At 37.3% G+C, this 18,840-nt stretch overlaps 3 protein-coding genes across 3 annotated transcripts; all 3 read right to left on the reverse strand.

Annotated features, from left to right (window-relative positions):
* Nucleotides 1–731: 731 nt before the first annotated feature.
* LOC131622865 (uncharacterized) lies at nt 732–1,304 on the reverse strand. The gene has a single exon (XM_058893885.1). It carries the CDS (start codon nt 1,302–1,304, stop codon nt 732–734), a length of 573 nt encoding a protein of 190 aa, XP_058749868.1.
* Nucleotides 1,305–10,815: 9,511 nt separating this feature from the next.
* On the reverse strand, nt 10,816–15,259 carry LOC131622866 (uncharacterized). Its single transcript, XM_058893886.1, has 7 exons — nt 14,806–15,259; nt 14,280–14,721; nt 13,812–14,198; nt 13,283–13,611; nt 11,993–13,195; nt 11,611–11,829; nt 10,816–11,519 (listed from the first exon to the last, which is right to left on the reverse strand). Exons 1-7 carry the CDS (start codon nt 15,257–15,259, stop codon nt 10,816–10,818), a joined length of 3,738 nt encoding a protein of 1,245 aa, XP_058749869.1.
* A 2,266-nt stretch (nt 15,260–17,525) lies between these two features.
* On the reverse strand, nt 17,526–18,389 carry LOC131622867 (uncharacterized). The gene is made up of 5 exons (XM_058893887.1): nt 18,263–18,389; nt 18,083–18,173; nt 17,872–17,999; nt 17,705–17,795; nt 17,526–17,625 (listed from the first exon to the last, which is right to left on the reverse strand). The coding sequence occupies exons 1-5, from the start codon at nt 18,387–18,389 to the stop codon at nt 17,526–17,528; spliced, it is 537 nt and encodes a 178-aa protein (XP_058749870.1).
* Nucleotides 18,390–18,840: the final 451 nt, after the last annotated feature.

Here is an 18,840-nt window from a genome sequence, read left to right on the forward strand (position 1 = left end):
ATCCACTTTGCCATTCTTGTTAGGGAAGAAGAGAAAATAGATATGAGGTAGGAATTTGAAAGATGAGTTGGAATTTGATGTGAGATTTTATGGAAGAAAATGAGAGGTATTTATAGAATGGAAAGAAGGAAAGAGACGTTGGGGAATGATGTGATTCCGTACAAAAGGAAAATTTGAGTGGAAGTAAGATTTGAAAGAAAGTGTATGATAGTGTTGGAAAAAAGGGAGATTTGATTTTTGAAAAAGAGATTTGAAAAGATTTTTGCAAATAATGGAATATAGTACAAAAATTAGTGGGAAACAAAAGATAATAATAATCTACTTGTTACCAGTACAGTCTGAGTTTCCTGATTCTGCGCCTGCAAAAAGATTTAACTCTGTACCAATTGTGTCAGTACTATTTATCTGTAAATAAATAAATAGCATGTGTGAAGTAATAAACAGTATTTGGCGTTTGCGTAAGAATGAATTCAACTGCAAGCCAAATTACTGTATAAGAAAGATTCTAAAAACTAAGTATTTCATATGTCAGGATATTTGTTGAAATAAAAATCCATGATTATATGAGACCCTTAATTTTCAGATTGGAGTTTTCTTGAAAAATATGTGGGCAAATTTTTGGGTATAACAACTATAATTGCTTTTGACGTTTTTTAGTGTCGATCTGTCAGTAAACCTTAAAAGGGATTTAAATTTAAGAATCAGTATAATAAAAGCAACAAATACAGGAATTATATATTGTCGAAGATCTCCTTGTAAACTACATTTGTAGTTGTTGTTTTAACTTTTGCATGTTGATCATGTATTAATATCTTGATTCCTTGTTTTGTGGTCACTCTTGATAGTGCAACATATATTTGTCCATGTGTAAAAACATCCCTTGGTAGGTATAGACCAACAGTATCCAAAGACTGTCCTTGGGATTTGTTAATTGTCATGGCATATGACACTATAATGGGGAACTGTCTTCTGTTGAGCTTGAACGGCCATGGTGATTGGGAAGGTGACATATCCATTCGTGGGATGTAAACCTGATTGCCACAGTTCTTTCCAGCTATTATCGAAGCTTCAATAACATGTGTCCCCAATTTTGTTACTATCAACCTTGTTCCATTACATAGTCCTTCTGACTGATCAATATTCCTCATGAGCATAATTGGTGTTCCAACCTTTAACTTTAAATGATGGGTAGGCAAACCAGATGTACGGAGGGAACTGAGAAATTCTGGAGTTAGGATATTTACCACTGTGTCGTCATTGATTTCGGACTTATCAACAGTATTTGAGCTGTAGTAATCCCGCATGTCTCCTGTATGAAGAATATAATGAGTTAAGTGAAATTAATATGAAAAGTTGTTTTTCGTAAAGGGTAGTGAGAGAGATGTAGACCTGGGATTAAGTCAAGGATATGATTGTTTATTTGTTCCATAATTTCTAATGTTGAAGCCAGAATTGCTCGACCCTTAAGGTATTGGATTGAACGAAAATTGTGAATAAAGTCAAGATATGTAGCATCAACAATGGCGACGATCGGGTCTTCGAACTGTGTTATCAACAGGTCAGGTGGAATTTCAAAATCTGTCACACCGTCATTGGGCTCAGATACTTTGTTAGAACAAGATTTGTTCTGATCAATTATCTTAGTTTTGATGATAACAATAATATGAATTTTGCTTAAGATAATATGGTACTCTAATCCAATGCAATTTCCTTTTCAGGAAATATATAAAGAGTATGCATAATTCAGCGCTCAGAAGCTTTGTCTCAAAGGGTTCAGCATGCAACATCAGAACATGGTCTGGCAAGACATCAGAAGATGGTCGAAGCAGAATCAGAACATGGGTCTATGGAAGCATCAGAAGAACAAGAGAACAGAAGCACTGAAGTTCTGATGGTATCACGCTCAGAAGCACTTCAAGGTCAGAAGATCAGAAGATGCTATGCACCAAGCTGTTTGACTCTGATGATATTCAAACGTTGTATTCACAAACATCAGATCAGAAGAAAGTACAAGTGGCAAGCTACGCTGACTGACAAAAGGAACGTTAAAAGCTACTAAAGGCTACGTCAGTAGACACAGCGTGAACAAGGCTCGAGGTAGTTGACAAAAGCGTATAACATTAAATGCGATGCTGTACGGAACACGCAAAGCATTAAATGCACTCAACGGTCATCTTCTCCAACGCCTATAAATATGAAGTTCTGATGAGAAGCAAGGTTAATGATTTTAAACGATTCTGCACCAAAACAACTCATATTAAACTTGCTGAAACGCTGTTCAAATCAAAGCTCAGAATCTTCATCTTCATCAAAGCTCACTACATTGCTGTTGTAATATATTAGTGAGATTAAGCTTAAACGTTAAGAGAAATATCACAGTTTGTGATTATCGCTTTTAAGAAGCCTTTGTAATACTCTTAGAATTGATTACATTAAGTTGTAAGGAACTAGAGTGATCGTGTGGATCAGAATACTCTAGGAAGTCTTAGAGGTTATCTAAGCAGGTTGTAACTAGAGTGATCGTGTGGATCAGTATACTCTAGAAAAGTCTTAGAGGGTATCTAAGCAGTTGTTCCTGGAGTGATCAGTGTGTGATCAGAAGACTCTGGAAGACTTAGTTGCTGACTAAGTGGAGAACCATTGTAATCCGTGCGATTAGTGGATTAAATCCTCAGTTGAGGTAAATCATCTCTGCGGGGGTGGACTGGAGTAGTTTAGTTAACAACGAACCAGGATAAAAATAACTGTGCAATTTATTTTTTATCTGTCTAGTTTTTAAAGCTACACTTATTCAAACCCCCCCTTTCTAAGTGTTTTTCTATCCTTCAATTGGTATCAGAGCGCCGGTTCTAAGGTGCAAGCACTTAACCGTGTTTAGAAAAGATTCAGGAAGAGAAAAACGCTTCAGTAAAAGATGGTTGATGAAAGTGAAAAGTCTACACCTGCATCTACATCTGGCTCTGCTGAGCAATACAACGGTAACAATGGTTATACTAGACCGCCGGTATTTGATGGTGAAAACTTTGAATACTGGAAAGATAAACTGGAAAGTTACTTTCTTGGTCTAGATGGTGATCTATGAGATCTTCTGATGGATGGTTACAAACATCCAGTGAATGCCAGAGGCGTAAAGCTGACAAGGCAAGAAATGAATGATGATCAGAAAAAGCTTTTCAGGAATCATCATAAATGCATAACTGTTTTGCTGAATGCTATCTCTCATGCTGAGTATGAGAAGATATCTAACAGGGAAACGGCCTATGACATATATGAGTCCTTGAAAATGACTCATGAAGGAAATGCTCAAGTCAAGGAGACAAAAGCTCTAGCTTTAATCCAGAAGTATGAAGCCTTCAAGATGGAGGATGATGAAGACATTGAAAAGATGTTTTCAAGATTTCAAACTCTTACTGCTGGATTGAGAGTTCTTGACAAGGGATACACCAAGGCTGATCACGTAAAGAAGATCATCAGAAGCTTACCCAGAAGATGGGGTCCTATGGTGACTGCATTCAAGATTGCAAAGAATCTGAATGAAGTTTCTCTGGAAGAGCTTATCAGTGCCTTGAGGAGTCATGAAATAGAGCTGGACGCAAATGAGCCTCAAAAGAAAGGTAAGTCTATTGCATTAAAATCCAATATCAAGAAATGCACTAACGCTTTTCAGGCTAGAGAAGAAGATCCTGAAGAATCAGAATCTGAAGAAGAAGATGAACTGTCTTTGATCTCCAGAAGGCTAAATCAACTCTGGAAGACCAAGCAAAGGAAGTTCAGAGGCTTCAGAAGTTCAAAGAAATTTGAACGTGGAGAATCTTCTGATGACAGAAGATTTGACAAGAAGAAGGTCATGTGCTATGAATGCAATGAGCCTGGACACTTCAAGAATGAATGTCCAAAACTTCAGAAGGAAAATCCCAAGAAGAAGTTTCATAAGAAGAAAGGTCTTATGGCAACCTGGGATGAGTCAGAAGATGATTCAGACTCTGAAGATGAGCAGGCTAATTGTGCGCTGATGGCGACAGAAGATGACGAATCAGAATCTACATCAGAATCAGATTCTGAAGAGGTATTTTCTGAACTTACTAGAGATGAGTTAGTTTCCGGTCTAACTGAACTTCTGGAACTCAAGTCTCAGATTAGTCTCAAATACAAAAAGCTGAAAAAGCTATTTGAATTTGAAACAAAGAAGCTTGAGTTGGAGAATTCTGAATTAAAAGAAAAACTTTTAAAATTATCCAATAATGTTGGATCTCCTTCTGATTCAGAAAAATCCACTCCTAGTCTAAACCATATTCTGAAAGAATATGATTTAAGTTTCAGGAAGTTCTTATCTAGAAGTATTGGCAGAAGTCAGCTAGCTTCTATGATATATGCTGTGTCTGGAAACAAAAGAGTCGGCATTGGTTTTGAGGGTGAAACCCCATACAAACTTGAACCTGTTGATGAAATGAAATTCACATACAAGCCATTGTATGATCAGTTCAAGTATGGCCACTCCCATAATATTAGGCACACTTCACATGCTCAAAGTTTTCACATAACACACACCAGAAAGCATGTGACACAACCTAAGAAATATCATGAAACTCACATTAAAAATTATCATGCTGTTCCTCCTTCTGCTTACATTGTTAAACCTAAGTTCAATCAGAACTTAAGGAGAACTAACAAGAAAGGACCCAAGAAAATGTGGGTACCAAAGAAAAAGACTATTTCTTTTGCAGATTCTCTTGGCGACAAAGAAGATAAAAATCAACATGTCATGTCACCTGGACTCAAGTTGGTCTCAACACTTGAAGGGAAGAAGGATTGTCTTCCAAGTTCTGGTACTTAAATCTGTTGAAGAATCTATGTTCGTAGGAGATCAGAAAAGAAAGTTTATTAGTCTTGGAATCATTTGTTTTGTCTGTTTCTAGCAATGATGTTTCGTTCTTGAGTATTCTGAATGCTCTAAATGCTACAGAATATACAATATTGAAACATTGATTGTGGACGAATCAATAAATATCTGATTTGATGATAAACTTGTTTCTAATGAAACAAAGCGCTTAAGAATTTCTGCAGATACAGTTTTGTCTTATCAGAAGCTGCAGAACAAAGAAGTGAACCTCCAGAAGCTGTGTATATCAGAAGTAATGGATCAGAAGATCATTCAGATTTATATCAGCACACTTCAGAAGGAGTGTTTCCTGAAGAGAAACTTGATCAGATCAGAAGCAGTGATCTGAATCTGAAGGCGTAAAGTCTATTCTGAAATTTACAGCTGTCATCTATTATCTTATGGTGAACACGTGTCTGTACGGTTAGTACAAAGCGTGCAGTTGAAAAGACGCCGACCTAGGTAACTGTTTTAAATCATTTCATTTACCACGTTCTCTCTCCTTACGTCACTCATCATTTAATAAAATTGATTTCTTTTGATTCTGGAACTGTTCAGTTTATATTTCTTATTATTTTCCTTTTCAAATCCGTCTCTATATATTCTTTTCAAATCATATCTTACATCTTTTTCGCTTCCTTGACTCTCTCTCTCCTTGCATTCTCTCGTTTGAAAAGTTCTTAGCCGTTTTCTAAAAACCCTAATTGAAAACCCAGTTCGCTTTTCTTGTTCGCTTTTGTTCATTCTGCATCCATGGCTGCCTTCTCATCCCAAAATGCTGAGTCATCTGTTCCTCATCATCTCCAAGAAGAAACTTTGCAACTCACTCCTGTTGTTGCATGCTCCATTCCTAAAGATGAATTGGAAGTTCTGTGTGAACTCATGGTTGACTTTGACAACATTGAAGAAAACCAATTTCACCTTAAAGAAGACATCATCTTTCAAGGATGGACCTCGTTGTTTGCTGAGTTCGTTGGTCCAGTTTATCCGGATCTTGTCAAGGAGTTCTGGGCACATGCTGTGGTTGCTCCAAAATCTATACTTTCTTTCGTCCATGGAAAGTTTGTTGTTATTACTGAAAACATCCTAAGAATGATGTTTGATCTGAAAAACCCTGAAGGGGTTTATGAGTTTGATCAAAGGGCAGATTTGGGAGATGTTCTATCCACTCTCTATCTAAATGTCAAGAAAACAAAACACGTCAAGGATTTGAAAGATGTCTACAGAATCTGGACAAAGATCCTTCTTGGGTGTTTCTACCATAGGAAAGCAACACATGCCTCGGATTTCATCAGTAATGATCAAAGGTATATTCTTTATTGCATTGCCACTCAGAAGAAGGTTGATGCAATTAACATTATCTTCAACCATATGTGGAAAGCAGTAAAGGATTCCAGAAACGCTTTCAGAAAAGAAAATGGTGGAACAATCATTCCTTTTGGTAGAATTATTACAAACCTTCTGGTGCATTCCAAGATTGTTGAGAGTCTGGAGTCTGAAGGTATTATCAAAGACCTTGCTGTCACCTCTGGAGCCTGTCTGAATGCTTTTTCTTTAAAGAAGATGAAAATAATTGACACTATCCTCAAAGTTCCTCAACCTCTAGCTGGAACAAGAATCAGAAGAAAACCAGTACTAGCTGACTTTGAAGCCTTCTTCAATAGTGAGGTACCTGAAGTCAGAACTAAGTATCTGAAGTCACAAAAAGAGGATAAGAGTCTTAAAGATCAAGACAAAGGTTCTCCTATTAAAGTGAATCGTAAGAAGGAAGAAAGGACCAAAAGAAAGTTTGATCATCCTGCTGCTACCACCAATAAAGAAGTGGTCCCAGAAGAAGTCATTGCAAAGGTTGCTAAGGCTGTCTCTGCTGATTTTGAGAAGAAAAAGAAGGAAGCTGAGAAAAAGAAGAAGAAGTCAAATAACAATGCTGAGATTGTTGAAGTTGTTGAGAAGAAGAAAATCAGAAAAAGAAAGATGATTCTTCAAGAATCTGATGAAGAAAATATCTCTCAAGAGGCTGAGAATCAACCAGAAGTTCTGGCATATGTCAGAAGGAAAGAAATCGCTAGCGGCAAAACAAAGATTATTGAAGAGCCGAAGAGTAAGAAGCAGAAGAAGACTGAGGATGTGGCTAAAGCTTTTCTGAGAGGTTCCAAAGGTATATGCATTTCTGAACCTGATTCTGTTCCTGCTGTTTGTTCAGAAGCTGCACCAATAGAGGTTGTCCCTACACCTGAACCAGAAAAAGCCACATCAGAATCACCTGTCTTTGTCCATGTTCTTACACCTCCATCTTCTCCTATAACCATTCCTTCCTCTCCACCTACCATAAATCCTGTTCTGGATATACCACCCCTTCAAACTCTCTTTCCATCTCAACCTTCTCTCAATGCCACTCTTGAACATATTCCCTCCACCTCTCAAAACAATCTTTGTGATTCTCCTCTTCCAACCTCTGCATCACATGAGCAGCTGCTCCGTGATTGCAACTACACTCCCAAGCCTCGTCCTGAAGCTGAAGTGGTAGTGTTAGATTCTGATACTGAAGCAGAATCTTCTTATAGGTTGGATAGAGAACCTCATCCGTACTTCACTTCCAACCCTGCCTTTTCAAAAACCCAAATAAAATTCCGCCCTGTATATCCTATTGGTGTAGTTTTTGAAAACATAAAGAGGAATCTCAGAAGTACCTTTGATACTCTCAGAATTGCTGAAAGTTCTGGATTGAATGATGTTGCTATGCGGAACTTCTGGAGGATCTTTCGCAGAGAATCAGATGCTCTGTTTTTAGAACTTCAGGAAGCCTGTGTAGCTGCTGCCCCACGGCCTCGTGGAATTCTGAGGAATTATGAAGACTTCTGGTTTGCTAGTCTCAAAGGAAGACATCTGTTGGAAGAGAAGCCCTTCTTGGATGAGATGGAACAATTAAGATTGGCTGCTGAAATGGAAGCAAATCCATGCAGGGATATTGTTATCTTTATTCCTCATTATCCTGTTCTGCTAGGAGACTTCAAGACTCTCTTTGACTATCTGAGGGAAAACCCGTCTGAGAAAGACCCAAGCTTGGTCATTCCAGAAGTTGTTGACCCACCAGAAGTCGAAGGTCCTTCTGCTCCCAGGAATCTAGCTGCCATTCTTCAGGCACTTGAGAATGGAGACTCGGAAATTCCTGCTGCAGAATATGGAGATGCTTCTATGCAAGAAGCAGATGCTGAAGATCATGTTGCTGAATCAGATCCTGTTGAGGAAATCCCTGCAAATGATCTATCCATGGAAGCTACAGATCAAGTTGCTATTCCTGTGGTTGAAAGCGCTGAAGCTTCTTCTGATGAATCTTCTCGTCTTGCAAGGACTCTGGAAGAAATTCAGAAGAGACAGGATGAGCAAAGCTCACTCAATGTTGAGTATAGCGCTTTCATGGTGAGGCAAGAAGGACACAACAATAAGGTTCAAGAGATGCTGACCAAGATCTTGTCAAGACTAGGGCCATCTTAGATTGAGTCTGTGTTGTTTCTTTCTTTTCGTTGCATCTGTCTTTGTGCATCTGATCTTTCTTATCTTCATGTACTTCTGTACCTGCTGTTTGAACTTCAATGAAATCATCTTCTTCCTCCGTGTGTTTCGTTTTGTTTGTCTCTGAATCTTTTTTGCTTTTTGATGATATGACAAAAAGGGGGAGAAGATAAATGATAAATGATTTGATTAATCTATCAGTTGCTGGGTAAAGCTCCCACACATTCACTAACAAGAACTGCAAGTTCTATATGGTTTAAGTGTTTTGCAGGTATAAAGAAGTGAAGAGAATCTTCAAAGCAAACACAAGAAGCAAAACCATGGAAACTGAAGCAAGCTGAGTGCTGTCAAGCTTCAGAGATCAGAAGCACTGATAATAGAATTTGATCCATATTTGTCTATTTGTTCTAACAAAATTCTATTTGCTCTGATACATTATTTTAGCCTATATGGCTCTAATACATATAATGTGTTCGAATATATATTTTATGTTCTAACTCGTTCATGCTGACTTTTGTCGTTTAGTTTTTGTTCTGTAACATTTCAGGATGTAGAGATGCTCTGATGATGCTCTGGTACATTCAACAATGTTCTGATACAAATCTAGCATGAAGTGATGTTGGAAGAAATTCAAAGCTCTGAAGCTATCCGAGGGAAGCAGAAATCAGAAGCTGCGAATGTTCTAAAGATCCAGAAAACTCAAGTTCTGAAGCTGTCCTAAATGGAAGCAGAAATCAGAAGCTGTGAATGTTCAGAAGATCAAAGAAATTCAAGTTCTGAAGCTGTCCTAGATGGAAGCAGAAGTCAGAAGCTGTGAATGTTCGGAAGATAAAAGAAATTCAAGTTCTGAAGCTGTCCTAGGTGGAAGCAGGAATCAGAAGCTGTGAGTGTTCTAGGGATCTAAAGAAATTCTAGTTCTGAAGCTGTCCAATGGAAGCAGAAGTCAGAAGCTATGAATTCTCTAAAAGACAGAAGCTTATATGATCGTCTCTACCGAAATAATCAGGGAAGTCTTTTATTAAAGTTCTTCGAGTATTTATTTCAGGGGGAGATTATTTATCTCAGGGGGAGATTGTTAATCTCAGGGGGAGACATATTCATATGCTTATGCTATAGCTGTGTAATTTGTCTTTTGCCGTCTGTTCTTTCTGATCGCAAATTCATATCATTTATATATGTTTTTGTCATCATCAAAAAGGGGGAGATTGTTAGAACAAGATTTGTTCTGATCAATTATCTTAGTTTTGATGATAACAATAATATGAATTTTGCTTAAGATAATATGGTACTCTAATCCAATGCAATTTCCTTTTCAGGAAATATATAAAGAGTATGCATAATTCAGCGCTCAGAAGCTTTGTCTCAAAGGGTTCAGCATGCAACATCAGAACATGGTCTGGCAAGACATCAGAAGATGGTCGAAGCAGAATCAGAACATGGGTCTATGGAAGCATCAGAAGAACAAGAGAACAGAAGCACTGAAGTTCTGATGGTATCACGCTCAGAAGCACTTCAAGGTCAGAAGATCAGAAGATGCTATGCACCAAGCTGTTTGACTCTGATGATATTCAAACGTTGTATTCACAAACATCATATCAGAAGAAAGTACAAGTGGCAAGCTACGCTGACTGACAAAAGGAACGTTAAAAGCTACTAAAGGCTACGTCAGTAGACACAGCGTGAACAAGGCTCGAGGTAGTTGACAAAAGCGTATAACATTAAATGCGATGCTGTACGGAACACGCAAAGCATTAAATGCACTCAACGGTCATCTTCTCCAACGCCTATAAATATGAAGTTCTGATGAGAAGCAAGGTTAATGATTTTAAACGATTCTGCACCAAAACAACTCATATTAAACTTGCTGAAACGCTGTTCAAATCAAAGCTCAGAATCTTCATCTTCATCAAAGCTCACTACATTGCTGTTGTAATATATTAGTGAGATTAAGCTTAAACGTTAAGAGAAATATCACAGTTTGTGATTATCGCTTTTAAGAAGCATTTGTAATACTCTTAGAATTGATTACATTAAGTTGTAAGGAACTAGAGTGATCGTGTGGATCAGAATACTCTAGGAAGTCTTAGAGGTTATCTAAGCAGGTTGTAACTAGAGTGATCGTGTGGATCAGTATACTCTAGAAAAGTCTTAGAGGGTATCTAAGCAGTTGTTCCTGGAGTGATCAGTGTGTGATCAGAAGACTCTGGAAGACTTAGTTGCTGACTAAGTGGAGAACCATTGTAATTCGTGCGATTAGTGGATTAAATCCTCAGTTGAGGTAAATCATCTCTGCGGGGGTGGACTGGAGTAGTTTAGTTAACAACGAACCAGGATAAAAATAACTGTGCAATTTATTTTTTATCTGTCTAGTTTTTAAAGCTACACTTATTCAAACCCCCCCTTTCTAAGTGTTTTTCTATCCTTCATACTTTTCCTTCGCCAATTCTTAACAACCATTCAGAAAACTGTTGCATTTCATTTGTATCATCTTCAGTCGGACCGGATTGCAGGCGCATGTTTTTGGTTAATGTTAACACTTGAACAGAATTCCATATGTAAGACGCATTTATGGCAGAATGTACAATATCCGAACGGCTTCCTCGAGGGACAACAGGTAAAATCTGCCTGAAATCACCTCCAAAAACAACAACTTTTCCACCAAACATCTCCTTTGAGTTACCGTATTTAGACATTACGTCTCTGAGCGTTCTATCTAGTGCTTCAAAAGTATGCTTGTGTGCCATTGGAGCCTCATCCCAAATAATTAGTTTAGTTTGTCTAAGAAGGTCTCCCACATCATCATTGTACTCAATTTTGCAAGTAGAATTATCGAGCGTTGGCACTGGTATCTTAAATTTTGAATGTGCAGTTCGACCTCCTGGCAACAATAATGACGCTATACCACTGGTTGCGACTGTCAGACATATATCATGCTTCGACCTTAATGCTGCCGCCAGTGTTCTCCACATGTATGTCTTACCGGTTCCACCGTAACCATGTAGGAAGAAGACTGCACCATTATGAGACTCAACTGCGCGCATAATTTTTTGATACATAGCTGTCTGTTCATCTGGGTCAAGGTTATCAGTAAGGTCTTTCACAAAATTGGTTTTCTTCAATAGCATAACTAACGATATAGTTATTATGAATCGCTAAATGATCAACCAAACATACAGTAGTATTATAAAATTTAGTTAATAATAATTTCAATGGTTTACCTGTAAGTCCACGAAAGAGATTTGTGAATTTTGTCTTTGTTTTGGCAATGTTATAATTGCGTTCGTCATATATCAGTCTATTACCTAATTGTTGCAGAACATATCCATCTGGATAAGGGATTGGTTTGAAATCTTTTAGTGTCCTTTTATTTTCTTGAAGCAGCTTTTCTATTTCAATCAGGGTCAAATGTTGCAATTCGGCATCTGTGAGAACCAATTCTGTTTTTCAACATTATAAAGAAGAAAGTTAGGCATTGGCTAATAGAAGAGATCCATTTGGTTGTAATTATATATATATATATATATATATATATATAGTGATAGATAATATAACTGCAGCAATAATTTAGTATATATTGTTTAAATTTAAACTCTTAAAAACCTGTATTTAAAGCCAATTGCCTTTGAGCATGTAGGACACCATCAGATAACAGCTGCCATGATTCCTTCCAAATGTGTGTTGGGCGATTAACAGCACCTGACAATAGCATCACCACAAATAGTTTTCGGACAAAATGTCCAGAGCCCCATTCACTGGCCTCTTTGAGTGCACCAATATATTCTTTGTCATCTTCCAGAAATCCCATGGCGAAGCATGCATCTCTAAATGTTTCATACTGGGTATTACCGACCTTGCGAATTTCTTCATAACTTTTTGGTTCCTTGACTACCGTCAACATCATCCGCAGGTAAAAAAGTTCACCTGTTGTTGGTGGAACCCATATCAATCTCCCAATGGTGAATCCCTTTTTGCGGGGCCTCCACTCCCTTTCTTTTTTGTGGTAAACAAACTTAGATACAAATTGACCATAAGTGAGTGACTGTGCCTCAGTATACTTTGAGTTTGCAGATAGCCAACCAGTAAACATGGAATCAGTAACACTTGCATTCTCCAAAACATTTTCCATTCGATCGTGATCAGTGTAGTAAACAGCCTTTTCGCCTACCAAGTGATAAAACATACGTTCAACTGCCGGTCTTCTACCATGAATGTGAAAGGAGTAAATTCTCCAGCATGCTTCACATGGTGAGATATATCTGCAATCTAAGTATTGTTTTATTTCATCAACCGGTTCATTGTTGTTGGTTGACACCGAAGCTGTTATTCTGTCATAGCCTTTGCTAATGTATTTGAAAAGATATTTGATTGAAGTGCTCTGGTTACACCATTCCATGTTTATATGTGCGTTATATTTGAGGAGAAATCTTTTGTTATAAGGTACCACATGACGGTTGTCCAATGTGATACCATTTTTTTCAATAACGTGGGTTTTTGATCTTCTCCTATAGAGGGGATAACCTTCTGCATCAACAATAGTTTCCTCGTTAAACTTCTTTGGAAAGTATTTAGAGCATTTACCATTTTTCATACAGGTTGATGTCATGCGCGCCACTCCACATGGGCCGTGCATCATGTTAGATTTAACCAACGCATACAACCTCGGATGAACAGCAGGGTCTGGTATTTCAGCACAGATGATGTTGTCAATGTCAGATGGTGTGGGGTATTTGCTCTGAGGATGTAAAAAAATCAAAATATGTGCGTGTGGCAATCCCCTCTTCCGAAATTCAATAGTGTACATAACTATAAATGTACCAGTTAGTTAATATGTAATTTCAATTTAGGAAGAAGATGTTAATTAATTAATAGAACATAAAAATGCATACTTACAGGCCAAAACTTTCCCTAGAACATGCTTTTTTGTTATATCTGCAATGAGTTCGTCAAATTTGATTTTGAAGACTTTAGTAATAATATCGGGTCGATCGTGTGGTTGTAACCCAGTTTCGGACAAGGCACGGATAATTTCTGGCCATGTTGGATTGCAAGTAAATGTAATGAATAGGTCCGGAAAACCCAATCTACTTGAAATTGCCATTCCGTCAAAATACAGTTGATCCATATATCTTTTTCCCCCAACAAAAGATGACGGTAAGACAACTCGCTTTCCCCGCTTTTGTTGTTGTCTGCCATCATCGTTATTGCATTCATCTGTCAACCTGTTATATTTTCCCACTCTTAATTTGGATTGATTATTTCGCAACCAGTTCAGCCTTTCAGATTCCATCATACAATAACCATCGACCAAGAACTGTTGAAACAGACGGCGTGAGTGTAGCAAAGTTTTTGCCTCCTCGCTACGGTCTTGTAACCTGTATGAAAGCCAGTCCTTGATGCTCTGACGATTTTGTCGAGTAACCTCAGTTTCATGGCGATATCTATGCAATATATTTTTCCTATAACCATCTTACCATACGCAAATATGAGAGGGTATTGATATGCCAAATATGCTGGATGAAACTCATCAATACGTTGCAAACCACCGTTGCGTGCTTGAATAATAATGTCCCTATTACAAGCAGAATCAATGTCTCCCACAATTAGTGCAGCAACTTCTGAAACCGTTGGTCTGTTATACACGCGTCCATCCTCAGGTTTATCACATATAACCCTCAGTTTTAAGTCTAAGAATGCATTATCGTCCAGGACATCCCTCGCCATTCTAAAAACTTTTGCATGAATATTGAACTCATCTAACACGGTCTTCAAATTATGAACAGTGTTCTCGTCAATTTCAGTATTGTCTCTACGCATTTTATGCGACGTTAAAAATAAATATAGGTAACGATCACGAAGACCTTAACTATTTGTGGAATATTAGAAATACCTGAAACACTTCATTCTATTAGTAACTTCATTATCTGTGTCATAAATATATAGCTGAGCATATTGCGGACGGTCTCCATTTTCTGGTAGTAGAGTACCTATTCGATGACAGGTTTGACCGTGCAGTCTCAAAGTTGGTGGTCCTCCTTTCTTTGAATATGTGGTGTCAAATTTCTTTCCAGGAGAAGTAAACGAAAACATTGAGTTGTATGTTCGAATATTATTTCGATAATTTTTGCTCTCGGTAGATGTTTTGTTAAACAGCAGATGTCTCAACAGTGGGGGTGCCTCTTCAAGTAAAGGTACAACAATTTTACCACCGCGACAACAGCGATGGAATGTTGGAACATGTCCCTTTTTGGTTTTACTGGCACGTTCTTGAAGCCACATGTGTGCATGACAATATGTACATTCCCATATTTGATCCCCTATATCAGAATATTCTGCAGATTTAGAAATTAGCATAGTGTCATTTGTGATCTAAATATTTGATATGCCGTTGAAATGTTTATTATTTGTAACATTACCTTGTAAATTTGAATCTGCTAACGGTGCTTGTTCCATATCATCTTCAGAGTCTGAAGTATTGGATGAGCTGCATTCATCCTCAGAGTTAGACAGTGGCACTTGGGAATATTGTGTTTCAGGTGGTATGACAGAAAACTTTCTATTCTCTAATATAAGCCTTCTTTTCTTGCGAGCATCAATTGAATGAGCTCTATCTTCTACATTTGGAATAGAAACTGGGGAGACTGTACTTGGGGATGGGGCACTGGTGGGATGACCACATGATGATTTCTTATTTTGCAATATCAGCCTTCTTTTCTTCCTTGCATCACTTACATCAGTTTTATCTACCAAGTTTTGAGAATGATCTGATTCAGTGCATTGTGCATCTCTCTTCTCCTTCATTCTAAGTCTTCTACTTTGTCTAGCAATAGAAGAGTTAGTATGACTGGTTTGTTCATTAGTTTCTAGCATATTTCCTAAAGATAGCTACGATGCCAGTAAGTAGTTCTAAGAAGAATATGAGTGGACTAATTATATAGATCAATTCCAATTACAATATTAAACTGTATGAATTCTACAATATAAAACTGTATGGATTCACATTACTCAAGTGATAACAGCTGTTATGAAACAAACAGATATAATATTAATGGGGTATGTTGGAAAGTTGATTGGGATGAGGCACTAAGTGAAGCATTATCTGCTATATACTTTATACAATACAAATGGAAGGTCTTGTCATTATAATTTCAAAACGTTATGTACAATCTTTATATTACCTATTATAACAGTACTTATTAATGACAACATGAATGGACATTAACATATTTCTAACTCTCATGTGTACCTTTATTTAACTCAGTAGGTGATCCCATTCAATCCAATTGCCACAGGTGCTCAGATAAATGTCAACAAATTGAAGAGAATACATACAATGTCATATGCGCAGCTATATTAATTTTGATTATTTATAACATTCATCGGAGCATTTCGTCGGTGCATGTTCGGTGTTTTGATTTCTCAGCATAATTGCAAGTTCAATTTCATGTTAGGAACTTTTTAATAGGTTTATGACATTCAACGGAGCATTTGGTCGGTGCATGCTAGTTGTGTTGACTTCTCAGTAAAAATGCAAGATAATTTTCACGTGAGTAACTTTTGAATAAGGTTTATGTGTCTTTTACCTGTGTAGTCGTAACCAATATTGCAAATTGTGGTTGTTATTAGTTGTGACAATATGTTTTTACAATAGCATGTAATGCTAGTTTGGATATTGGAGATGAGTAAAAAACAAAGTATATCATAGCAGTTGAATAGATTATTAAGAAAAAACATAAAAGTCTGATATTAAGATAACAGAAATTAAATTACATAGTTGTTACCAAACCAAAAGAAACAGACTTACAAGTCTGATTTGTTTATGTGGCAATACAAACAAAAAATAAATAAAGTGGAAAGGAAATAAAACATGTCCACACCATAAAACAAAAACACACCAAAACATACATAAAATTATGCAGGAACTACTAATCTATCTTCTCTATTTTTATAATTTTCTTTAACTTGTTTGATGAAAGTTCTCCATCACACGTGGCATCCGAGGTTGTTGACTTGCTTGATACGCCTGGAAAGTGTCTTTTTCCAGTAGGAGTAACTGGATCTGTGCTGTGCGTTGAACTCACATCAAGATCCTGTTACACAAGTGAACAGACATCACACAATTAATATTCAACAGTACATTAAAAGTGGAGTACATTTCAGTACAGTAAACGTCCTTACGACGACAAAATTAGGTTCGGATCAAACAGTGGTCATTGCTTCGACAGCAGGTTGTTTCATCTACAAATCATTCGAAAGATAGTACAAAATCATAATATGCGCAAAGTCAGTTTACAATGATTTTAAGTTGCATAACACATGCAAAGATTAAATTCAAATACTTCATCTGTGTCAAACTGATCAGCAAGCTCTTTCACAAAAGGGTCATTCTTCAATAGCATAACGGCAGAGTCATTCTTCCAACGTGGTTGCCACTTAACTTTGAAAGCCATCTTGCAATCCAACATCTGATCCAATGCCAGTGGGAATTCCAAGGGATCATGAATGCCAGCCTGTAGGAGATTGCAAGACAAAGATCAGTTAACTCTGGCATAATTGTCTATGTTTTTCCAACAGTATGTAAACGGAAATACCTTAATCATTGTATGACGTAGCTGAGAAGCAGACAATCCCAAAAGTAACTCACACTCTCGGTCCCAAAATAGAAAGTTACAGCTATTCCCGGCATGAGTAACCTCAATCTCAATCTTATACCTACATTCGCAGTATACATAGAGCACTCAAAAAGGTCATGTTCAGTACCTTGACAATCACACATATAAATGAAATAACATAAAACATGTGACAAGTATGTTAACCTAAAAATCTCTGCCTCAGTAAAATGTCCAGCCTCACACTCAAACGGAGCTCTGTCACCACGCGCAATACATGAGCAAGCATGACAACCACGATAATACCAGCCATACGGAGAGGCAACCAGCATTTTAGTTTCTCCAACAGTCGCACAAAATGTAATATGCAATTATGGAACCAAAAGATAATACGATACACAGTCAAATGCAACGGAAAAATGGCAATATATACTAAATCAGAATAAAGGGCCAACAACTTCCAAACATACAGTTCTAAGTTTTATAATATCCCCAATAGGCATTACAACAGCCTTTGAAAGCAATTTCTATACAGGAGTCATCTGTTGATTTTCAGAGTTCTGTGCTGAAAGCTGTGAATTGGAACCCTCCTGGCCAGACAACATAATCATGGAATCCTTCGGAAAACTGTCAAAGGAAGACAGTAATGTAACAATCACATTGCATAAAAATTAAAACCACACAAGAGCAAATCCAGGGAGCATACCTTTCTATAAACTCTTTCATCGGCAGCAAATCAGTATTCAAACCAAGGACGGTAACATTAAACGTGTTTGTCACGGACAGTGGAAACTTACCTATTCAAATAGAATGTTACATAACCATCTATATCAAAATACAAGGATATCTAACCATCTATATTCAATTACTAACCCTGTTCCTTGACTTTCGCATATTGGATCATGACAAAAATAGGACCAGAATCATCTCCGCGCTCCTGCTTGAACTTCATGAATTGTTCAGCATAGGATTCCCAAAGCGTGCAATTGATAGTATTCTCACTGAAGAAATAATACAAACCATGTCATCTACATAGTCACATAAGATATGTTCGATAAATTATACAATAAATATGAATACAAACCCCCCGTCACGCAGCATCATGTTAATCTGCTGCTTCCGGGCACCTGATGTGGTCTGTGAATACCCAATACTTTCCACCATACCAATGACATCTAAAACACATACAGCCAAAAAAACCTTAAAATGAAACAACACATAAAAAACAAATCCAGTCAAACAGAATATAGATAAAATATTCTACCTATTAGCACATCCTTGTTAAAGTTGTCGTTTATTATATCAGTAAATTTAGTAAACACCAACGGCTTTGGAGGTATTTCAGCGTTATTATCATCCGTAACCGTAGTGCCAGCAGTAAACTTCAACATAAACTTATGAGATGAAGGTATGAAAGCCGCAACCTTAGCCTGAACCTTAAAATTGGAAACAGTGTAACTATGATCCAAGACCATTTTTTCAGAAAAAAGAGATACATGCGGTGCAGGAACAACAACATGTATGTCACCACCCTGGAAAAAACATTAAAATCAAACATACAATAAACCAAAAACAATATATGTAAAAACAACCAAACAATGCACTTCATTACCGATACATCAACAAAAATCATCTCAAAATGCTCCCTCTTGTTCGAAACAACTGTCCATTTGTGGTGCACACGAACAGAAACTTTCCAAAGTTCTTTGCTGTCATTGATGTCACATATTTTTGTAATGGTCTTGCCATATTGAACACTGGTATGATACTGCAGAAAAGTGTAGCCAACCAATACTATAAATAACAAAACCATGTAGGAGTTACAAACTCTTCATTCCACTC

This window comes from Vicia villosa, unplaced genomic scaffold (genome assembly GCF_029867415.1).
Source record: "Vicia villosa cultivar HV-30 ecotype Madison, WI unplaced genomic scaffold, Vvil1.0 ctg.000045F_1_1_1, whole genome shotgun sequence".
NCBI lineage: Eukaryota > Viridiplantae > Streptophyta > Magnoliopsida > Fabales > Fabaceae > Vicia > Vicia villosa.

Bases quoted from the DNA above. Each gene is read 5' to 3' on its own strand.
- LOC131622865 (XM_058893885.1), bottom strand. From the start codon at position 1,304: ATGCGGGATTACTACAGCTCAAATACTGTTGATAAGTCCGAAATCAAT.
- LOC131622867 (XM_058893887.1), bottom strand. From the start codon at position 18,389: ATGTTGAAGTTTACTGCTGGCACTACGGTTACGGATGATAATAACGCT. The intron at 17,796-17,871 runs GTTAGTAATTGA...CTATTTGAATAG, and splicing joins TGCGAAAGTCAAGGAACAGG to GTAAGTTTCCACTGTCCGTG. The intron at 17,626-17,704 runs GTATGCTCCCTG...TTCCTTTGACAG, and splicing joins ATGAAAGAGTTTATAGAAAG to TTTTCCGAAGGATTCCATGA.
- LOC131622866 (XM_058893886.1), bottom strand. From the start codon at position 15,259: ATGCTAGAAACTAATGAACAAACCAGTCATACTAACTCTTCTATTGCT. The intron at 14,722-14,805 runs GTAATGTTACAA...CTAAATCTGCAG, and splicing joins AGCAGATTCAAATTTACAAG to AATATTCTGATATAGGGGAT. The intron at 11,830-11,992 runs GTTTTTAAGAGT...GTTGAAAAACAG, and splicing joins GCAATTGGCTTTAAATACAG to AATTGGTTCTCACAGATGCC.